We start from the raw sequence: 21,208 nt of genomic DNA, 5'->3' as shown, positions 1-21,208 counted from the left end.
TCTTAGAGATCAATAGCATTAACAATTGTAGCAAAGTTTCTGACTGTTACATTTTATTAGTGATGAATTTGTAATCAAATATACGGCCAGTGCTATACTGGAGTACTGCTCCACTTACTTTGTATACTTGATTTCTTTTGGACTCATCTGCTAAACACCAGGTCTGTTATGCATTTAATTTTAACTTACATTTTCCGATTGCACTACAACTCGGAGATAAAAGTAGTATTAGTAATAATTCAGACTCACAAATGAGGACCACTTACCTTCCCTAGTTTGAAGTCTGCAAAAGCACTTTCTGTATATTTTTGCTTGATCAGAAGTTGTTTCCTCCTCTCCTGTCGTTTTGCTCGCTTTTGGAACTCTTCATTGTGACCATTTAGGTGCAAAGTCAAGTCTTCTATGCTGCTAAGTTTACTATCGCAGTGTTTGCACTGGAACGCACTGTTGTGAGATCGCGTGCTGTTGTCCAGTATGACAAAGTCCTTTTTCAAATCTTTGCTGTGGTGGTCAGTGTAGTGCATGCAGAGGAGCTCAGCTGTGCTAAAAGATAACTTGAAGCACTTCACGCATCGGTAGGGGAGCAGTTCGGTCTCCTTGGGTTCAGGTTCTGGCTCCTCCACCGTTTCCACATCCACGTCATTGCTCTCATCAGGCAGGCTTGGGGTTTCGTTTTCACTAGCATACACTGCAGTGAAGTACCCTTCCAACTTGCTTGCATGCTGCTTTTTGGGGAAGACACCAGGGTGGCGCTTCATGTAATGGGACACAATCCCCTTTTTACTGTAAGACTGGAATGAGCAAAGTGAGCATTTCTTTCTTTCGACAGCACTCTTAAGCTCTTCGCTTAATTCAGGCGAATCGTCCTTTGGAGGAGATGGAATGATCACTTTGTGTGGCTTATCACTCACCGTTCTTGAGGCTGCTAAACAGTGGGTATAGTAAGCATCAATGTCATGCCGTTTCTGATAGTGTGCAGCAAGGCCTTTTCGAATAGGGTTGGTGTACGTGCATAATGCACAAGAGAAAAGGTTATTCTCCCCCGCTGGCTGTGCTCGCACATTGTTGTGTTTGATACGGTAGTGTCTAGCAATCCCCTTTCTGGTGGAGCAGAAATACTTGCACAACTGGCATTTGAACACAGTGTGAGAGGCCAGAGGTGAAGTGGAATAGGGGGGATCGCGTAGGTCAATGTCTATTTCGTCCTCTTCTACATCAGGTTCCGGACTAGCCTCTTCGATGGCAGGTTCCGGCTCCTCCGGGGCAATTTTGGGGGATGACTTTGAGTACAAGTCAAACTCTGGCTGATTATGATATTTTTCATAATGAATTTTGAGTTTTTCCAAAGTGCCATGAGTGTAGGGACATATTTTGCATCTGTATGCACCAAAACCCTGTTTGAAAATCCTATTTGTGTCCTCCACTTCATTCTGCGATGTGTCATGTGGTTGTTCCACATCATGTACAAAATCCTCAGCTGTGACTTTGATAGCCGGATGGCGTTTTTGGTAGTGTGTGAGAACGCCATGGATGCGAGTGTTAATGTATGGACAGTGACGACACTTATATACAGATGTAGGGTTTATATCTATGTCTTGTGCAAAATCTGCAGCCTTCACTTTCATACCTGGGTGCTTTTTGCCATAGTGGGTAAGAAGGCCATGCAAGTTATTGTATTCAGAGTGGCATACAGTGCATTGGTAAGGGGAGGAGGACAAAGCAGGATGCATAGAAGACAAATGGATTGATGTTTCTCGATGAACGTTTAAATCCTCTAATGGCTCTTCTGCTGGAGCGTGTTTCTGGGTAGAAGGACCCTGAGCTTGTATAGCTTCCTCTGTTTGAACATTGGCCTTAGAGGAAGGATCCTTATTGTCCTTGATGATGTCAAGTAACACAGATTCATCACCATTCAAAGCCCAAGGATGGAAAGATTGGTAGTGGTTTGAAATATCCCAAATTGTAGAGGCTTCAAAAGTACATTCTTTGCATTTATACGTCTTTGACTCTGCCGGAGCTGCCTGGGATGGAGGGGACTGGTCTGGACCTGCCCAGAGCTTAGTAGCCATATATGTGTAGTCCACATAATGCTCAGGATGTCTTCTTTGGTAATGTACAAGCAAACCGTTAGGCTCTGGATGTGAATAAATGCACCACTCACAGTGATATCCAGCCTCAACTAATCCATCTAAAAATGCCCAACGCATAATGGAGGTAACCGTTGCCTTCAAGTTAGGGTGATCTTTCTTCATGTGCTTTTTAAGCGCATAGAAATACGGTGAAGCATAGGCACACTGCCTGCACTTTAGATTCCTAAGTTTAGATTTTTCTCGCCCAGTGCTAGAAGCAGCTGATTGAGTGTTGCTAGCATTTTTCTTCTGTCCCCGGTCACAGAGACTTCTCATTTCACCAGCATGTGCTCTCACCAAATCTGCATTCATCGAGTAATCGTGGTGCTTTTTTTGATAGTGGATGAGTACTCCTTTGACTGTTTGGTTTCCATAATCACAATGCTGACAAAAGTACATCAAATTTTCCTGAGACACAGGAGGTTTGGGCTTCGGCTTGGGCCCTGGTTTCTTTGGTGGAGGCTTAGGTGGAGCTTCGCCTCGCATCATGGCTGCTGTGGGAGCAGCCTGCTTGATGTATTTTGCAGTCACCTTGATTTCGGGATGTCTTTTCTGATAATGGACAAGCACGCCCACAACTGAACGATTGCTGTATGAACAATGTTTGCAGTAGAATAGCTCATAACTATAGTCAGGCTGTGAGGAGGGTATTGATGCAGGTTTGGGAGAAGGAGCAGGGCTAGACTCCAAAGCCATTTGTGAAATTGCAGCAGCCTTCTCTGCAGACACCATACGCATTGTTTTCTGAATACGGAAATAGGAAGCCTTTTCTTCTGGATGTTTTTTCTGATAATGCACCAACACCGAATGCATATTTGGGCTTGCAAATGAGCATACATCACAGTCATAAACTACAACTGTATTAAGTGGGGTCTCCTTTTGGGTCTCAGGGTTGGGCTCTGGGTCTTTAGAAGGGGTTTTACTAAATGATGGAGGAGTATCATTTCCACCTTGGGCAACGGGTGTAGATGTGGCCATATTTTTAGGAGCAGAATTCAGGATTTCTCTTAGTGTCTGAGATTCCGAATTCAGATCCTCTTGTTGCTCTGAAACATAGCTGGAAAAAATCATTGCATTGTTTATTTTAACTGTAGGGTGCATTCTTTGGTAATGGGGCATCAGACTTCTAACATTCGGACTAGTGTATGAACAAAAACGGCATCTATATATTAAATCTGACTGATCAAAGTTAAGCACATTCATAGCTTCGGGGTGATGCTCAACATAGTGCTGATGCAGATCATCAAAATTGTTATAGTCAATATAACATTCTAAACAGCGATACACTGCACTGTGATCATTGGGATCCAATATGTACCTAAAACTAAATTTAATGTATGGATGCATTCGCTGGTAGTGAGTGCTTACACTCCTAGCTGACTTGTTGCTAAAATCACAGTGTTTACAATAATAGAGATGACCAGACTCCTCACTATACTCTGCGTTTTCATTGTTGTGCTCAAGTCCGCCATAGAGTCCGGACTGGTTGCCTGACAAACTCTCTCCATGTTGATCCTTGAGATTCTGGTAAAAGTATTCATCCTCCTCCTCTTCTTCTTCTTCTTCATCCTCAGATATTGTCAGCTCAATTTCAGCCCCATTTGTAGAAGTGTAGTCTTGTTGGTTATTTCTGAAATTGGCCTCTTTGCTAGATTCATTGTGACCTCTGGACCACATTGGCTGAAGTGCATAGGACTCTGGAGTATCCAAGGGCTGCTCTGCTGGTTCTTCCTCTCTTTCCAATTCTACTTCTATCTCCACCTCATTCTCTTCCTCCTCTTCTTCATCATCCTCTACATTAATAATAGAATCTTCTTGCTGCTTGTTTTGGCTAATCTTACTTTGAAGGTTACTTGCTATCTCATCAATTCTAGTTCTCTTCTTCACTGGTGACAAATCCAGAGGGAAGTCACCAGACAACTTTCTAGACGTTTTGGCAATAAAATTATTTTTGGAGGACAACCCGAGAATTGAGGTCTGGCTTTTCTTTACAGTATTAAAAGGAGCATTCATCTCTGCTTCACTGTCCTGTGACACACTTGCTTGGTCATTTATTTTAGTCAGGTTGTCACAAAATGAATGCTTATGTTGCTGGTGAACTCGTAGACCTTTCAAAGTAGTGGTAGAATAGCTGCACATAGAACATTTGTAGGGGTTATCTGTAAGAGATTCGTACATTAGTCCAGACTTTTTGCCATTTAGATTTCCAACCTCATAGCTTGCCGAGCTATCACTCAAAGAAGGAGGCATGCTATCCGTATGGGAACTGAGGGCGTCCCAGTCTACCGTTCCACCCGTGTGGCACTGTTTATGGGCTCCAAGCTTTATTGGGCTTTTGCAGGTGAAGGGGCATTCTTCACATTTGTACACTGGGGTCTTACCAGAAAGGTGGATGTTCTCAATATGACGAGAGATGCTACGCCTATGCATGGTAAGGAATGGGCAAAAAGGACACTGGAACCTGTTCATGTACCTTCGGAAAGGAATTCCTTTAGTTTCCAAAAGTTTGTTGTTTTCTGATCCTAAAAGAGGCTCATCAGTTAACCCTGACATATCATGATCCATGGAGCTGAAACCATTTTCACCATCTATTTCATTAAGCTCGTCATCTGAACTGGAATCATTCAACATACTGTTTGGGTCCATGTCGCAACTTGGGTCCATCATGTCAGTCATTCCATAAGGGTGTTGCTCCTCCATAGTCATCATGCTATCATTGTAATGGGACTTGGGTTTCACGGATGTGTAAGGAGAAAACTTAGAAGCATTGCCTCTGGGTGCTGCATTCCCCATAGAGCTTCTGAAATGTGGAGTCTGAGCATTGGACAACTCGTGTCCCACAGCATTTTGGGGAATATAGTTCGGATTTGAGGTAGGGCTCTCAACACGTTTTGGTGTCATATCATGCACATTGGGGCCTTCCTGCTGCCTTAGACTTGACAAAATTTTAACCATGCCACGATGCTTTTTCATCATATGGTCACACCAACGTTCCCTTCTTGGAGTTTGATAGCTACACCATTCACAACAGAAGTTGCCCCTTGATTTTGTTAAAGGTTTGACCATAGATTCTAATATACTGCGTTCGACTACTTCAGCTGGCAGCTCCTTAACAGCTTCTTGCACAGACATGGACACAGTCTCGGCAACAGCGGCCGATACTGTAGATTCTTTCAGGCTGCTCTTGTGGTACATTTTTTGGTGCTTGATGATTCTAGCACGCCTTGGTGACTTGTAGGTACAAAACTGGCATGAAAATACTTTCCCAAAACCTTCATGCATCATAATATTATAATTTGGAGAATTAACAGAAACAGCTCCAGTGGCATGACTGTGAACCTTTCTTGTGTGCTCTACAAGTAGGGTTTTGGATCTGAAGTAGCGAACACAATATTTGCACTGGAAGAATTTGTTTGTTGGTTTTGAATGAGCAGAAGCAGATTGTCCATAGTATCCAGAGCTGTGCGCATAGTAGGTATCGTTTCCCATCTGAGCTGTATTGTGTTCTACAAGATAAAAAAAAAAAGAACATTTGTGACATGCCAAACATGCATATTTCTCAGAATTTTTAGAAGGAAAACATTCAGACGAATTAGCTGATTTTCTTTTCACTGTTATTTCAAAATCTGGAAAACATGCATAGATTATATGACACAGAAGAGAGGCAACAAATTAGTGCCTAATCCTCAACCCACGAAAAATTGTAATACTCTATATTAAAAAATAATTCAATGTTTTGATAGAGGTTTGTTTCTGTGATCATAATCAATAAGTACAATTTTTATCAACTGATTTTTAAAGACCTGAAATAAACCTAAAGCTTAGAGCATAAGTGAAGACCCTTTTTAGTTTATGAAGCGGACCACATAATACGAAAGGTAAAATGATTGTGGGCGGCAAATTAGGGGTCCAATACGATGGTGGGCGGACAAAGTCCGCACGCCACCGTAACAGAAAGCGGGACCGTCCGCCAGGGGTGCGGAGGTCCCGCACCTGCAATTATGATGCCACTGCCACATGGCGGTGGCATCACCTATTCCCAGCATTGTGGTGCACCGCCCGCCACAATGCTGGGAATGCACATTGTGCATTGGCATGCACAAGGTGACAGGCACCGCGTGGTGCATGCCACATTGTCCATGCCAATGCAGGGGGGTTATGGCACCCCCCATGTGCACCCCCCCCCCCCAACACCAAGGGGGCCCGCTACGGGCCCCCAAAAGCAAACACCGCTTGCAAGGCTGATCTCCGCCGTAATCCTAATAGGGATGGCAGTGTCTTGCAGACACCGCCACCATATTAACCATGTTTTCTGCCCAGTCGACGAGTCGACCAGCGGAAATGCGGCAGCCGGTCTTTCCGTCCGCCACGGGCCCCCCAGTAATCCTAATATGGCAGGGGGTCTTTGAGGTGTGGATGGCGGGCGGATCGCCCCGCGGGCCAGCGGGGCTACCGCCGGCCCGGCTGGGGCAATCCGCCCGCCATCCTAACAGGTCCCTTAGTATTGCTCCCACATGCCACATTGTTTTTCCCTGGTAATAGCCAGAGGAAGTGAGGAAAGGCTCAAGAGCTGAGTGGCCACCCCTCTTTACTTTCCAGGTGGCGTGAAGAACAGGGAGTGCCTGAGTCGTGGTACTTTACTTTCTTGCTTCTTTCGGGGCTGGTCTAGTATTGGTTCAAACAGGAGGAACACTTGCCTGTGCTGCACGGCCCAGTTTTGTGGCAAACACTGAAGAGGACAACACCAGAAGTTTACTACTCACAGTGTTTGTTTGCTACTCAGGCAGGCGCACAGCCTAGGCTGTATCGCCACAGAGTGCCACTGGATCACAATCATTACCTTGTTTAATAATCCTGCAACATAATAGTCTTATAATGGATAACGGCGAGGTCCCATTTATTTTTGTCCAAATGTAATTTAATGCATACATTATCTGTCTTACCTGGCTATGGAATAGCAACACTATGCTACTTACACCTGTTTAGAACATTATTCGTCACTGTCTTGTTCCGTAACTAAGATAATCTAAGCATTATAGATTCATATTTTAAAATGCATACCTTGTTTAACAGAAGGTACAGCCCTAGCCTAGAAAATTATTTGTTTATTAGCAATCCATGCCACCTTTTATTTGAGCTTTGGAACCAGATCTTTTTAATAGTTCCTGGCACAATACAAGGTTCTTAGATCACCTCCAAGAAGGGTACAACCCTCAGATACAATCAGAGAAATATATCTAAAGCTATAATGCATAGGTCCTTTGAGATCTTTGTTTAATTTGGGACTTTTTTTTTTTAAGCGCAATCTTTTCAGTGGAGCTTACATTTAGAGGAAGGATAGTGAACATCATCTTTGTTGCCACTCTACAGATTAGACTCCAAGTGGGCCTGTCTGCTTTTGATCCTGCTTTGCTCAATGACGAGAGAAAGCAAGTCCACAATATGCAGTTTTCTGCTTTTGTTACAAGTATGTTCCTCTAGGCTGACGGGTACTATGGTCCAAATTAGGAGGATAATATGAATTGCAGTTTACAGTGGAGACTCTTCTGTTTTAGTTAGGAATTTACAATTATTTTGTAAACCTTTACAATCCTCCTGTCATAGGCATCCTTATAGGTTTCCTCAGTGTTTCAGAACGTAAGCATTAAGTATGGTGTTAACATTCAATTTTGCCTTATGCCTGCTTTTTCTCACCCTACTTCTGATTAATTTAAACACTGCACGCACAACTTTCAGAAAATGAAAATTTATTGTTTTTATAACGTTTTCCTTTTTATACAAAGAATTTTTCCTTGAACCTATCACCATCTCCCAAGTCCCCAAAAAATGGAGCATACAGATTCACCTTCTAACACTTAGTGCATACCTAGACAATGATCATTCAGGTGAAGCTCCAGAAGACTGGATAAGTGAACCCGTTTGTGAATTCCCACTGCGATACATCTGTGTGAGTGTTGTCACAGTCATGTTTAAACCTTTTTCCTTAGTCCTATCCCCACTTGGCCATTCTCTGGGAATGCCCACAACTAATCTTCCAGATGCCACTTGCCAATGCTAAAAATTCATGTGTGAAGTCATTTTTGCAGGCGGAAGCAATAACACCTCATGGAAAACTGGCTTTGCTAATCAGCTGGGGGTCTCCTGCATGCAGAGTTTCAGATATTTCCGTCATCAAGTTCCAGTAGCCCAAAGAAAAATATTTGTGTCTCGAGTCCATAGTTTTTTACATTTCTTGATGATTTCCTGAGTCGAAGAGAAGAGGAGGTTTGACCAAGATCACATTTAATTAATTTCTTTTGTGTAGAACTGTAGACCAGGAGGTAATCAAGAGCTTTACATCAGAGAAGACATCCTCTTGCAATCAATAACTACAAGCACAGGCAGTGGGGACAAGTAGAAGAGGAAAAGCGTGAGAGGGAACGGAAAGGTCGAAGAGGGCCGGATGGAAAATAGGAGTGCCATTATTTCAGAGAGTTTTAAAGCAAACAAGATCAGTCACTCAGTCAGGAGCTTGTAGAAGAGGAACCTCTGCAAAGATCAGGAGATAATGCATTCCAGGGGGCGTGACTGCGTAACTTTGACTACATACCTCAAACAAGTCCAATCCCACAAAACCTGCTCAAGTAAAATAATCAAACATTTACTTGTGGAAATTAGGACTCCTGCACCCAATATAAAAATATTTTTTATGCTACTGATCCTGTCACCCACAAACTAATGCAACAAAGAGGCAAATGTGTATGTAATACAAGTAGATTTACCAGTTGTTTCATCATCGGCCACAAACTCGTTCTTAACATGCGAAAATTGCTCATCCATCTGGTTGTTAGTGTTGAGATCCCCGCCAGATCCAGAGAGGTTTGTGTTCTCCTCAGTAACATCAGTGGGCTGCAGAAAGATTGTGTGAACATCCTGAATATGGACTTTCAGTTCCTCGTGGGAATGAGCTCGAAAATCACAACCATCGCACTGCAGGACCTCCATGATCGTCAATTATGTTTTCACATTAGAAGGTTCTGAAATACGTAAAAGAGAAAACACAGTTTACAGACTGCCATGGGCCAGGCATGAGCAGCTCGTCCAGTCCAATGCTTTTCCTTTGCAGTCTACAAGTAGAGTTACACAGAGAAAGGCAAAACTACAATTTCCAGAATAAAAAGAATAAAATAGCATTTGGTGAATTACTCACATATGACATGGGACAAATGGAGAGCTCGTACAATCATGGATAGAGAAAAGGGAACAAGATATTCAACATATAGAAAGCATAAACATATTGAACACAGGAACTATGATATTATGTGGGGAATAAATTAGACTACCCAATTATAAGACCGATTACCAGTGGGTTGGTTAATTGCGACCCATATGTAAATCCGTGTTTACGCACGGATTGGAATTAAAAGGTAAAGGTCAATCCTGTTGAAATTTAGCTGGGGAAATGTGTATGGTATTTACCGTACTATGCAGATTTTGGTGAGCTAGTCACTAAAATCTGCATGTTATTCCCCACAAGTTTGTATTAGCAGCTATTTACCCCACCTGTTAAATAACGCACCCCGTTAAATTATAAAAAGAATTCTTAGACTATTTTGCTCCTCAGACACACTGCAACATTCGGGCTTATTCCTGTGAAATTCTTACATGGCTGTCTGCAGCACAGCAGAAAGCAAAAATAGAAATAGAGGACAGTAAACCACCTTGCCTTAAACGGAGTAAATATAGGAGGAATTCAGCACATTCATGTATCCCTGAGGACTCATCTTCAAGTTCTCTCTGACAGAGGAATGCAGCCAAATTCTGAACGTCACAAAAACTCTTCAAAGTAAATCCAAACTACTTGGAACCTTGTGACGGTGTGTACAGGTAAACAGCTGCAAGCCAAGCTAAGACGAATGCTGCTTGGATCATCACCAGATGCATACAAACCCCACTTTTAGGGCAGTGTCTTGTCTGAACAATACTGGAACACATTACCTCAATCTGTAAGAGCAAGAATACTGATTTTCTCCTTGTCAGTAAGATTTCACAATTGTGACAAAATAAATTATTGACATTAAAATGATACCAAAGGCAAATAAATTCCTAACTCTTTCATAATGAAAGCAGATTGCAAAACGCATGCACTTACAATTAGCACACGTTTCAAGAGGTTTGCATAGTTAGTTCATAGAGAAAAGTGCACGAGCCTAATACAGTTTCCACATTATGAGGTATAGGAATTTTCAGTCATAGGTATCACATGCAAGTGCTTCACCACTGACAGTCACGATAACCCAAATTAGTTCGCTAAAATACATTTCATACTTAAAGAATCTAGACAAACTGGCACATATGCGACAATACATTGGAACAATTTGTGGGGAATTCTTAAGAACTAAGATGATCTATCTACTGGATTTTGATCAACCTGAATCCAAGATCTCTTATTTATTTTTATGTGAGCACTAGGGGTTGCTATCTGTTCTTGATCAGATCACTGTAGTGTCTCAATCCCCTCACCCCACCTACTTCTTCACCGCAGCCCATTAAACCTGAAAGCAATTTTTCCATGGTGCAGACAGCTCCAGCACTGAGGCGCAGAAAGACAAAAAAATCATACCAGACACTTCTACCCATCCCCCAAGCTCAGCCCTTTCATTCTCTGAGACAGGCGAGCCGCAGCTCTGCAGAATGTGTTTATCACACTGCCAAGAGACAGGAGCTCCTGCGTCAGTGACTAAGCTTCCCTAGTTCTCTGATCTTTGAGCAGCAGCCATTTTAGCTCAGCAAGCCAAGCTCTGAGCTTTTAGCCTGTCATCAACACTGAGATCCTGCTCTCACATATCTGAGATAGCACGTTAGATACCACTGGTAGGACACACTAAATCAAGATGACACATTTATAAATGATGCACCTCTTCTACCTTTTATCATTCTTAGCTTCATGTTGCAAAAAATGTTGGAATATCTATACTGAACAACGTGATGCCCCATTCAAAACCATCTTCCCTCTTTTCCTGCTTAAAATTAAATGTTTACTAGGTGATCGTAAACTTGCAAACATACAACACCAAACATTTATCAATCACAGATCTAGTCCCTTCTCTTCCTTCCACGGGTAAGGAAAAGGAGTGTGTTGTGGAGGATAGTCAGCAACATGAACAGAAGTAGAATATTACACATACCAACTCAGTGCCGTAGGGAAGTATTAGTCTGCCCTCTGCTCACATTTCTTGTTGGAACAACTTCAATTCCGTGGCATTTAAAGACTAGATTAGAGCATCAGGAAAAAGAAACATAGCTCTCTGTCCTTTCCTCCATGGCATAAGGGTGAGTTTCAGCTAGCCTTGTTTTTAAATCTGACAACACTCTGCAGACTGGCACTTGCCGATTCATGTTGCCTACTCTAAGAATGACCCGACATGACCCAGCATGCTTAGTATATCTGGCTGAAAAACCTGGACAGGCTGAAGGGCAACCTCGTGGCACGGGGACAAAGGACACATTCATGCAATGGAAATTTCAACATACCACTCCATAAAAAGGGCAAAAGCGACAACACTTGCAATTAATAGGCTTATCTCACACAGGTACATGGATGGCACAGTCAATACTACAATTTCTGAATGACTTGGCCCTTCCTGTAGGACACAATAGACTATCTAGTAATCTTGACAGGAGTGTAAGGGAACTTAGCCTACTTGTTAAATTCACTTGTGCAAAGGGTTTGCTGTTGCTAAGGGCAGTCTTACAGAATCCTTCACTGTGGGCAATATTGTCAGGATAGGTTGTTCACTGGCATCTCTTGTCCTACAACTTTACTTTATAGACCACATGGAGACGTTGTTGACCGGACAATTCTCAAAAGATTAGTAACACATGATGTTCTCATCTAATATGCAAGCTTGTCACTACTTCTGAACATAATGCTGTTAGGACTTCAAAGAGAACTAGATACAGTTATTAACACAAACACTATCTCCTATGCTGAAAACAACAAAAATACACTTGAATTAGCTAGTCCAAGGATAGAGGGACACATATTCTAATCAATATCTTCTCAAGATGCATGGGACAAACATCTAATTGTACCACCAACCTCTGCAACAACAATTGAAAATAATTAAAGAAGCACAACATCGAAATACTGCTCTGCTAATCCCATCCTAAGTTTGCGTTTAAGCATTTGATAATCAATCTTGCATCCAAACGGGTCACTCTAGTGAATTCTTTTTCATTCTGCTTGAGTGAAAACCTCAAATTATTTTAAAACAAAACACTGTTCTATACAATCCTCATGTTATAGACCTATCACTAGTAGACTATACCAACTGAAGATCTAGGAGACTCCCATAAATTAAGCCATCAAATGTCATCTCACCTACAAATCTTTTTGGGAGCTCATTCAGGTTTGTATCCTGGAAAGGCAACAAAACAGATCGCTAGACATTCAAAGAGTTATCAGCCACTTGACGCCGGCAATGCAGCCATTCTATGTGTAATAAATCTCTCCTCTTTATTTTACACAATTAACCATGATGTTTAATTAGATCACATTTTGCAGGGTGTCAAGAGATGTTTGGGATTATTCGCCATGCCACAGTTGCATGAAATCTATGTCTAAATCCAAGATAGTATTCAAATGGGTTAGAGGTCTGATTTTGAGTCTGGTGATAATACTAAGATTTCTGGAATGGTTGCTAAACCAGGGTGGCAGTCCAAAAGTGGATTTTCTACCAGCTTTCTGTACATTCTTCTGATATTTACCACTACCACCAAAATCAAACTCTGCCCATTTGTCTTAATAGTGACAGGGCAGAACAACTGAGAGCTTGCAAACCCTGTTATCCACGTAATAAATGGTTGGTAGGTCAGTTGCTACTCAATACAATACGGGGAAATGGGTAGGGAAAAGGGTAGACTGCACACAAACGCATCCATCCAAAAATTCAGTAAGAAAGGTAATGGCACAGGACAACAAACAAAAGTGGTGCATCACCACAATCTCTATACAGAAGCAAACACCAAATATGTAGTAAACTCTCTATTTAATAAACAATTTAGACTTATTTGTGAAAGAAATTAATACACTTTTTACAAGATTCTTATGGAAAGATAAGCTACAGAGAATTGGGTAAACAATAAACAAAAGCCTGCCAGGAGGTTAATTTGCACAAATTAACAAAATACCACAAAGAGATGACCGTGTGAATTGCCAATAATGATGAAGGTAGTCCCCATCCAACTTAAAAATGAAGAAGAAAAAACAATTCCGGTCATCAATTCGATCTAGATTGTATCCATCTACATAATGAATTAGTAGCCCTTTAATGCTTAACAGAGGAGCGATCCTACCAGTGAAAACACATGTAGAAACCGAACATTCATTGATGGTCTTGATGTGGGAGAATCTGCTATTCAAAATGGTAACTAATCTCCAGATTAGTTCCTGCTTCAGGACCTATTACAAGAGAAAGAATCCCTCAAAATATGTATCCCTCGTAAAAAGAATTTTTTTAAATCCACAGAAAAATATATTCATTTTCTTCTACCTCCTCACCGTTCTCAAACTCAGAATTTTGTACAATGCAAAATTGATCATTTAACACACTGCTTGCAACAGGAAAGCCAAACGTACAACAGGTCCATTGATCTAGGAGTGCCAGCCATCCTTGCAACTATTGCTGATTATCTGTAATAACATCAAAAATATATACCAAATTAGGACTTTTCAATCATTACATATGCTCAATAGAATTGGAGGAATAGATAGTTCATTTGGAAGACTGCATTCCGTGATACAACCTTCTTCTATGTGGGGTCTTGAAAGGTAGTGGAATAATGTTGCACCAGGACTTCCTTAAAAAAGTACCAACAAATAGAAAGATTCAAACATGACAAAGTATTCAAGATCTAAAGAGCATATCAGCAACCCACTGGACTTCGCAAACCTAAAAACCAAGAGACATGCCTTATTCACTATCAAGAATCTGATGAGATTTAAGTAAATAACTCAAATCATCTCTTGGACAAAATACAATTACTGAATCATCAGGACAAGACCAATCAATCACACCTGGTGATTTCTGCAAATGAGAATGAAAATTAATAAGATTGTAAATCTTCAGCCTACCCTACGTGAGTGAATCAGTAAGTTTATGGTATGTAGATCTGTACTCATGAAGATACCAATGTCATGCGGTTCATAAACCATTGGTAGCAGAAAACATTACCTCCAGCAGTACAAAAACACACAGCAAACAAAAACAGATATGAAATGCTGTGAAATTGAGAATTTAATACATCCATGCTCCAATGTAAGGCTAGATAGAGGAAGTGCAGGCATCATATCCAGTGTAAACATCATCAAAACAATATGAACATGGCAAACACAACGTACTACTAACAATGAAGGATCCTAAAAACAACCATCAGTCACTCAATCAACACTTTCACATCTGCCCATCCACGTCTAACCATTTGCAATCACTTTCACCCTCATGTCCACATTAAAAGTCAACTAGAACTTCTACACAATACAGCTTTCTACCTGCACCCACAGACTAGATCAAGCTTTTTAATTACATGCATTTTAACTTAAAAATGTTAAATAACAGTTTTGATTGGGTCATTAGACTAAAAGTTACATATTTTAGATACCTAAGTAATAATTTTTCAATGTCAACATGCGTATTAATATTTATTACCTAATAAAAAATGTTTTTACTTTTTAATAAATGTTGGATATGTTGACAAAGGTTACACAGATAAGAATACCAAGGGCTTAATTCTTAGTTTTACAATCCAAGCTTTATATTTACATTTTAAAATATACATGGTTAAATACACAGATTCCTAATCAGAAACAAATTTACTTTTACACTTGACAGAAAAGAGGGGTGGCAGCACGGTTTTAATTATAGTTCTTTATCTGTGTTTCTTTTCTCAATAATTTTAACTCAGTTCTGGTATTTCAAATAAATGACCCACAGTATCGGAGCGCTATCCTGCATGAGGGGAAAACTCTATTAGTATGTGTGATGAGCTTGTAATGTTAAGAGGTGGTGCAATCCAATTAAGTACATCAACATTGACCAAAGTTAAAGGGAATACCATAAATCAGGTAAAAAAAAGGTGCTTGTTGATTCCTATAAGATGATTCACTGGTTAAAAGCAGGAAAATTAGTTACTGTTTGGCAGGATAGCGGTGTGACGTCACCTAAATCTAATATTCACCCCTCCTACCAGAAAATGCTATAGCTTTATAGCCTGCTGATGAGGGCTCTGCCAGCTGGAGAGGGCCTATAAAAAGGAGAGGACCCTTAACAACCGGTACAGCCTGAAGCAGAACAGCTATAATTCTTTTAGAAGTTTACACCCATTGATAGGCTTCCATATTAAATACAGAGAAACAGAAAAACAAATATTGGAATGCTACCAAGTTCCAATGTAAGGATTATCATGGAAAGGGTTGAAGAGCTGCTAGGTTTCACAGTTCAAACACAGATGTATTTACCCAGACATCTAAGAAGGAAAACCTAATTGTTCAATAGATGTGAGGAAGTAAAGAAATGGCCCTAACTGAGGAATAACTAAAAATATACATATGAAATCAGAACAACTAGGCCTACAGCTACTGCACAAAAATCATATTGTAACAAATGTTACAAATCCTTTTCAATCACATACAATGCACAATAGGCACGGTCTAGCATGCTGCTATGGATGCATCGCATACCTTGTTTTCTCGAGGCAAGTAGCATACTAAAGGTTCACCTATCAGTTCTCTAGTTTGTAGCAGAGACTAGACTTCACCAAGCTGGAGGTGACTGTTCAATTTAAATAACCAACTGCATACAGCATTTCTTTTCAATATTAGTAGTAGTCATGATCCGGGGATGTTTCTCTTTATATTGTTTTCCTTCTACAGAGAAAAAGAGATGAAATGAATATTTGTGTCTCCTGAATTAATGCAAATGATCTTCATAAATCCAGCAGGGCTCTCAAACTGTCCAACACACCCAGGCTACACAGTGTAACGTATCAGGTAACGGGCGTGAATCGCATCTTGGAGTCAAACCTCTTCGCCCAATTATGCCAACATTTAGTTTTCAGTTGAAGCTCGTTAAAAAACATCACCCTGGCCCAGAGAGATCCAATGAATTCACCCTGTTTTTGACACACAATTGATGGTAAAAAAAAAAACCTAATCACCACCATTACACATGTAGCAATCTCATCATTTCCTTCAGAAATGCACCCTTACCAAACCTGTATGCTCGAGCCTCTTGGAAGTATATATGTATCCTATATGACTGTTAGCATTAGTTCACTTGTAACTTGCAGTCTTTAGCAGTTGGTTAATAAGTGTCCCTTAAACAGTCTTTTCCCGATTTTCCTTTAAAGCCTTTGGACATTTCTCAAACTACCTCCTCTTGCTGACAACCGGACACTTAGGGCCTTGAAAATATTCAGGCAGCTTATACAATCAGGAAGCTGCAAGCCCTGTTACAGCCTGCGCTGTTCCTTCCTACACACACACACATTACCCATTAGGGCAGCAACTACTCCAAAAACTCCTGCAACAAATTACCTCAAAATGTGTTAGAACAGGGCTTCTGTGTTTCACCCCGTCTATAAATCTTTCACTGGTTTAAAAATGCCTTACCACCTTATGCACAATGGAAGAAGGTGATAAATACTTGCTCTTCCCTCAGGTCAGGAGGTCGAAGGAAATGGTTAAGACTTAACAGTCCACAGGAACAGTGGTTCCGCAAGAAAAGGTCTAGAAATAAATGTTCAGTCCGCTCTATTACAAGGAAGATCTGCATAAGAATCTCATGAGAAGGAATGCTCCCCCAGATCGCCTGTAAAAAACAGGTATTGTGTCATGAAAGAACTTGGCAGACTAGCATGCGCTTTCAAAAATATAAATGGACAAAATGTCCTGCTTTCTCCTTAAAGTAAGGTAATCTTTCCTGTGGATTCAGGTCAAGCTAACAGCAAAGACCTTTCAGGCATTTCTGTGTGAGCATCAGTGGTTGCTAACTGCTATGGATCAGATTACACCAGAGCCTGAAACACCACTCCACCTCTTTCTTCAGCACAGTCCATTGGATCTGAAAGCACATTTTTCCATGGTGCAGACAGCTCCTGCATTTAGAGCGCTGACTCGCAGGGAAAAAAAAGCAGACCAGCCACTTCTCAGTGCCCATCCCCCAAGCGTAGTCCTTTCTCCCAGACCGGCGAGCCACGGCTCTGCAGAATGTGTTTATCACAGAAGAGGCAGGAGCTCGTGCGTCACTGAAGCTTCAAGCCTCCGAAACCCTCCCTAGTCATCTGAGCTTTGAGGAGCAGCCATTTTAGCTCAGCCTGTCCATGTACTGAGAAGCTCAGAGCTTCCAGCCTGCATACAACATGGAGGTCTCATCCATCTGATGTAGCTGGGAAGATGCCACTGGTAGAACACAGGAGATGTGTCTTGCAAAAGGTGATTTACATTTTCCAATATGGAATTAGCAGCTTCCTTGAACTGTCAGTTATGCTATCTACAAATAATTATGAATGCGAGGTACCCTTCAGCCCACCTTAACATTAAATGCGTTCTGTGCTCCCTTTCTAACATGGAATGCCGTTCATTGACTATCATTTATAACCCTAAGGTGATCTAGGTACGGAAATGTTTGTTGCTGTAAAAATAGTCTGTGACAAGAACAGCAAAAGAAAGCTGTAAGTCGCAAAGCAGTTCCACAGAGTGAAGCAACACTGCAACCCTGAGCAGAGATAAAAATCATAGAATCGCGTAATGCCAGTCAAATCACACAAAGGACCCAACAAATTCAGGAATATTGACAAAAAAAATATCCTTAATATCTGGTGAAGATATTAATATCTGGTGTAGGCTTTCAAATGAGAAGTGGATGGGTGAAAGTCCACAGAAAGCCATCCCTGATTGGGGATCCCGTTGAAAGAGAGAGACACAATTTATTTGAATGCTCCAAACGTACAACCTTTGTGATGCATGGGATAGAGGGGGCACTACACTGGTTTTTCCATCCCATAAGGCTTAAGGGGATCTTGACTTGTTCCAGTCTATCAACAGTTCTTGAGGTACAGTAGCTGCAAACTAGGAAAGATACCTACAGACCATCGCCACCAATCTAAGTTTAGTATTCTCTGGTAAGTCTGTTTTTTTCTATATGACTATATGCTTTTTGGCAATTATTACTATGATCATCATGGAATAACGAACACTGCAAGAAGTGTGGAGGAAGATTGATTGTGATCACCTTTTTTCTAAACTGAATGTAATATGAAAGGGAGATGATGGTCCTAGAAGAAAATACAGTCCGCCCACCACCCTCTTCTATCTTATTCTCCTCCAATGGCTGTGTGAATGGAATGCCCCTTTCTTCCTGCTAGAAAAATGTTCCTGGAGTTACCTTAATATAGTGCAAACTAACTACTAGCACCACCAGCACATGCTCGGAGAAGTACAAGCTTATTCTGTCCAGCAACAGCTCCAGATACCCAGAAGTGCAAAACACTGCTTTAGCCATATAGGTGGGGATGTCAAACTTATGGGTGGCAGTGGCCAGCTGCAGAACAGCCCCTGAAAGTAAATATATACCTCAGCTACCCAGCAACTTATTGGAGAGCTGCACCATCGTCAAACCAGTGTTGACCCTGTTCAATTCCTTCCTGGAAATTGAAGCCTTAGGTTACCACTTTCCTTTGTGCTAGGGACGAAGCCTCCAAGAGCGTTGTAATGTTCTGCTGCAAAACTTGCTGCTGTTGCTGTAAAGACCCCAAAAATGCTTCGGTCTGCTCTGGGAGTCCAAAGAAGCCCACCATCTATAAAGCCTCTCTATTCATCATCAGAATTCGGAAAGGACAGCCCAGGGCACCAGTTCTTCAAGAGCATACAAGTATCATGTAACAGTGATTCTAACAGGCTTCTTTGCATCAGCAAACTTTTCATTGACTTTGTAGTACCTAACCCCTTCCAAACTTGCCACTCAGTGTTCCCACTCGCCTTCACCTGACATGGCACGTTTACTATCCTCAAAATCAAATAAAATTTGACCCCGGCGAGGAGAGGAGGAGGATAGTTTTGTCATACTGAATGCAATACCAAGACTCTGCACCCGTGCGCCACCTTTACCCTGACATCTGAGGCATGGCCGATTGATTCACTGGGCTGGACAATCATTTTAACTATGAACAAGTAGGTACCTCCCTTTTAGAGGGGGACCTTTTTTTAACAATTTAATTGCGGGGTAGACTTATTACCCTGCTGGTCCTAAAGAAGAGCCATGGATCATTTAGCGACCACAGAGGCACGAAACATGTTGACCCAGCTTTTATTTCACTTGCATACAATGAGCTACGTGTGTTCAGTACAACCCCTAAGTAGCAGTAACCAATCCTGTTTTTTTAACCTGGCAGGGAAGTCTATATATTAAAGGCTGATTTGACATTCCCTAGTCAGTTTAAATAATTTTGTCGCACATACCGCAACCCCCCCACCTGGACAACCTCGCACTCATCAAATGGCAGTAAAACTAAAAGATCTCCGCTAAAGTGACCCTTATGGAGACCCACAGACCACTGCAGCGCCAGCCCGTCGAGAAGCACCCGCCCGATGTTGAAGCCCGACATCCCTAGGGGTGTGTGAGGGCAACAAGAGACAGCACCGATGACTGCTCTTAATGTCCTGTCTAGAACCTAGATTTGTTTTTGTGTCTCTCTTTCAGGGACTGTCTCCCCCCCCCCACTAATTTGATTAAATATTCTGAGGAAACGGGTACTGGGCCTTTATTTGCTCTTAGTCCCCCCTTTTTCCTTTAATTATATACGCTTACTATCCTTCCACCATCATCTTGACTGAAGCAGAGGACTAATTGTTTTTGAACTACTCTTGTGGGGAGGGGTCTCCTGGACATGCCTTCATCTGTAGAGATACAGCACTGAGCCTATTTAACTGCTTCTTTGCCCCTTTGTCTTTGTGGGCTCACACTGAATCTGTATTCGAGTACCTGAGCCAAGGCTACCACCTTTTACCTCCAATCCTGAACTGGAAGGGGTTGATCTGGTGCCACTGCCATCTTGTAAGTTAATGGTAATCAACCTTTTAAGGTCTTTGTGAACACTAATCCAAAACTGGGAGAAGTGATAAGTCTCGTCAAAATATTGTTGTAAAGTTCCAAGGGCAAACTTCAGGAACCAACATAAACATGTTTTATAAAAAATATTTATCATTGGTGAATCAATTGTTGTGTTTACACTCAGTTAATGATCACAAACAGTGTTCCAAGGGCAATTAGCTTTGGTCGGCATATTGGGAATCTAATTTTTTCTCTCAGCATGATACTAGTTAATCTTTTTCAATGAGACAACATAGTGATCTTTACATACAAAGAAAGTCTTTACAATAATCCTAATGATCACAAACATGAGAATGCTAGCTACCGCTTTTGTCAGGAAGACTGGCAGACAAATATAAAGGAGAACATTGGTCTATTCTTTCCTATAACTCGATTACAATCCCTATGGTTTGCAAGAAATTTGTTATGAACATTAGAGGTCCAGAAGACTGAAATGGTGCCTTTGCTCCACCAGAGACCAAAGGCCCCAGATTCCACCTTGTCCACCTGACCTCCTCAGCATAGAGACGATGCATCTGTCACTACTGTGAGCTCTGGGTGAGGCAGGGAGAACTTCTTGCCACAGATCTGGTCATCATCTACCAGCCATTGCTGAAGGTCCTGATCTGTCTCATCCAAGACACAGATGCTTTCCAAGAAGCAACTCTAGGGAAGAGCCCACAACAGGCAAAGTCTCCACTGCAGAACTCACATGCGCCAATGGACGTAGGAACCCCCACAATGCATGAGGCTAGGAAACCAAGAAGCCTCAGAATCGGTGAGGCAGAGCACAGGACTGAGGCTAACAGATCAACACCATAACCTGGATGTTCCGGATTTGCTTCAAGGGCACAACGACCTTAAAAGTAACTGTGTTCAGGATGGCCCCAAAGAATAGAAACCTCTGCATTGGCGCCAGATGAGACTTTGGCTTTTTTGATGGAGAACCCC

The 21,208-nt window shown here is 41.6% G+C and overlaps 1 protein-coding gene across 4 annotated transcripts in view; it reads right to left on the bottom strand.

The window, feature by feature from the left end:
* The window catches only part of ZNF462 (zinc finger protein 462), a 215,161-nt gene that overhangs the window by 106,248 nt on the left and 87,705 nt on the right, over positions 1-21,208 (bottom strand). For all 4 annotated transcript variants that reach the window (XM_078676655.1, XM_078676658.1, XM_078676657.1 and 1 more), the window contains exons 2-3: positions 8,891-9,145; positions 267-5,635 (exon numbers count right to left, since the gene is read on the bottom strand). In XM_078676655.1, coding sequence (XP_078532781.1) covers positions 267-5,635; positions 8,891-9,113 — 5,592 coding nt within the window. In that variant the 5' untranslated portion in view covers positions 9,114-9,145. The remainder of the gene's footprint in view (positions 1-266; positions 5,636-8,890; positions 9,146-21,208) is intronic.

This window comes from Lissotriton helveticus, chromosome 2_1 (assembly GCF_964261635.1).
Source record: "Lissotriton helveticus chromosome 2_1, aLisHel1.1, whole genome shotgun sequence".
In the NCBI taxonomy this organism is placed as follows: domain Eukaryota; kingdom Metazoa; phylum Chordata; class Amphibia; order Caudata; family Salamandridae; genus Lissotriton; species Lissotriton helveticus.
The sequence above is the reverse complement of the archived record's forward strand: the minus strand, read 5'-3'. Positions and strand labels throughout refer to the sequence as shown.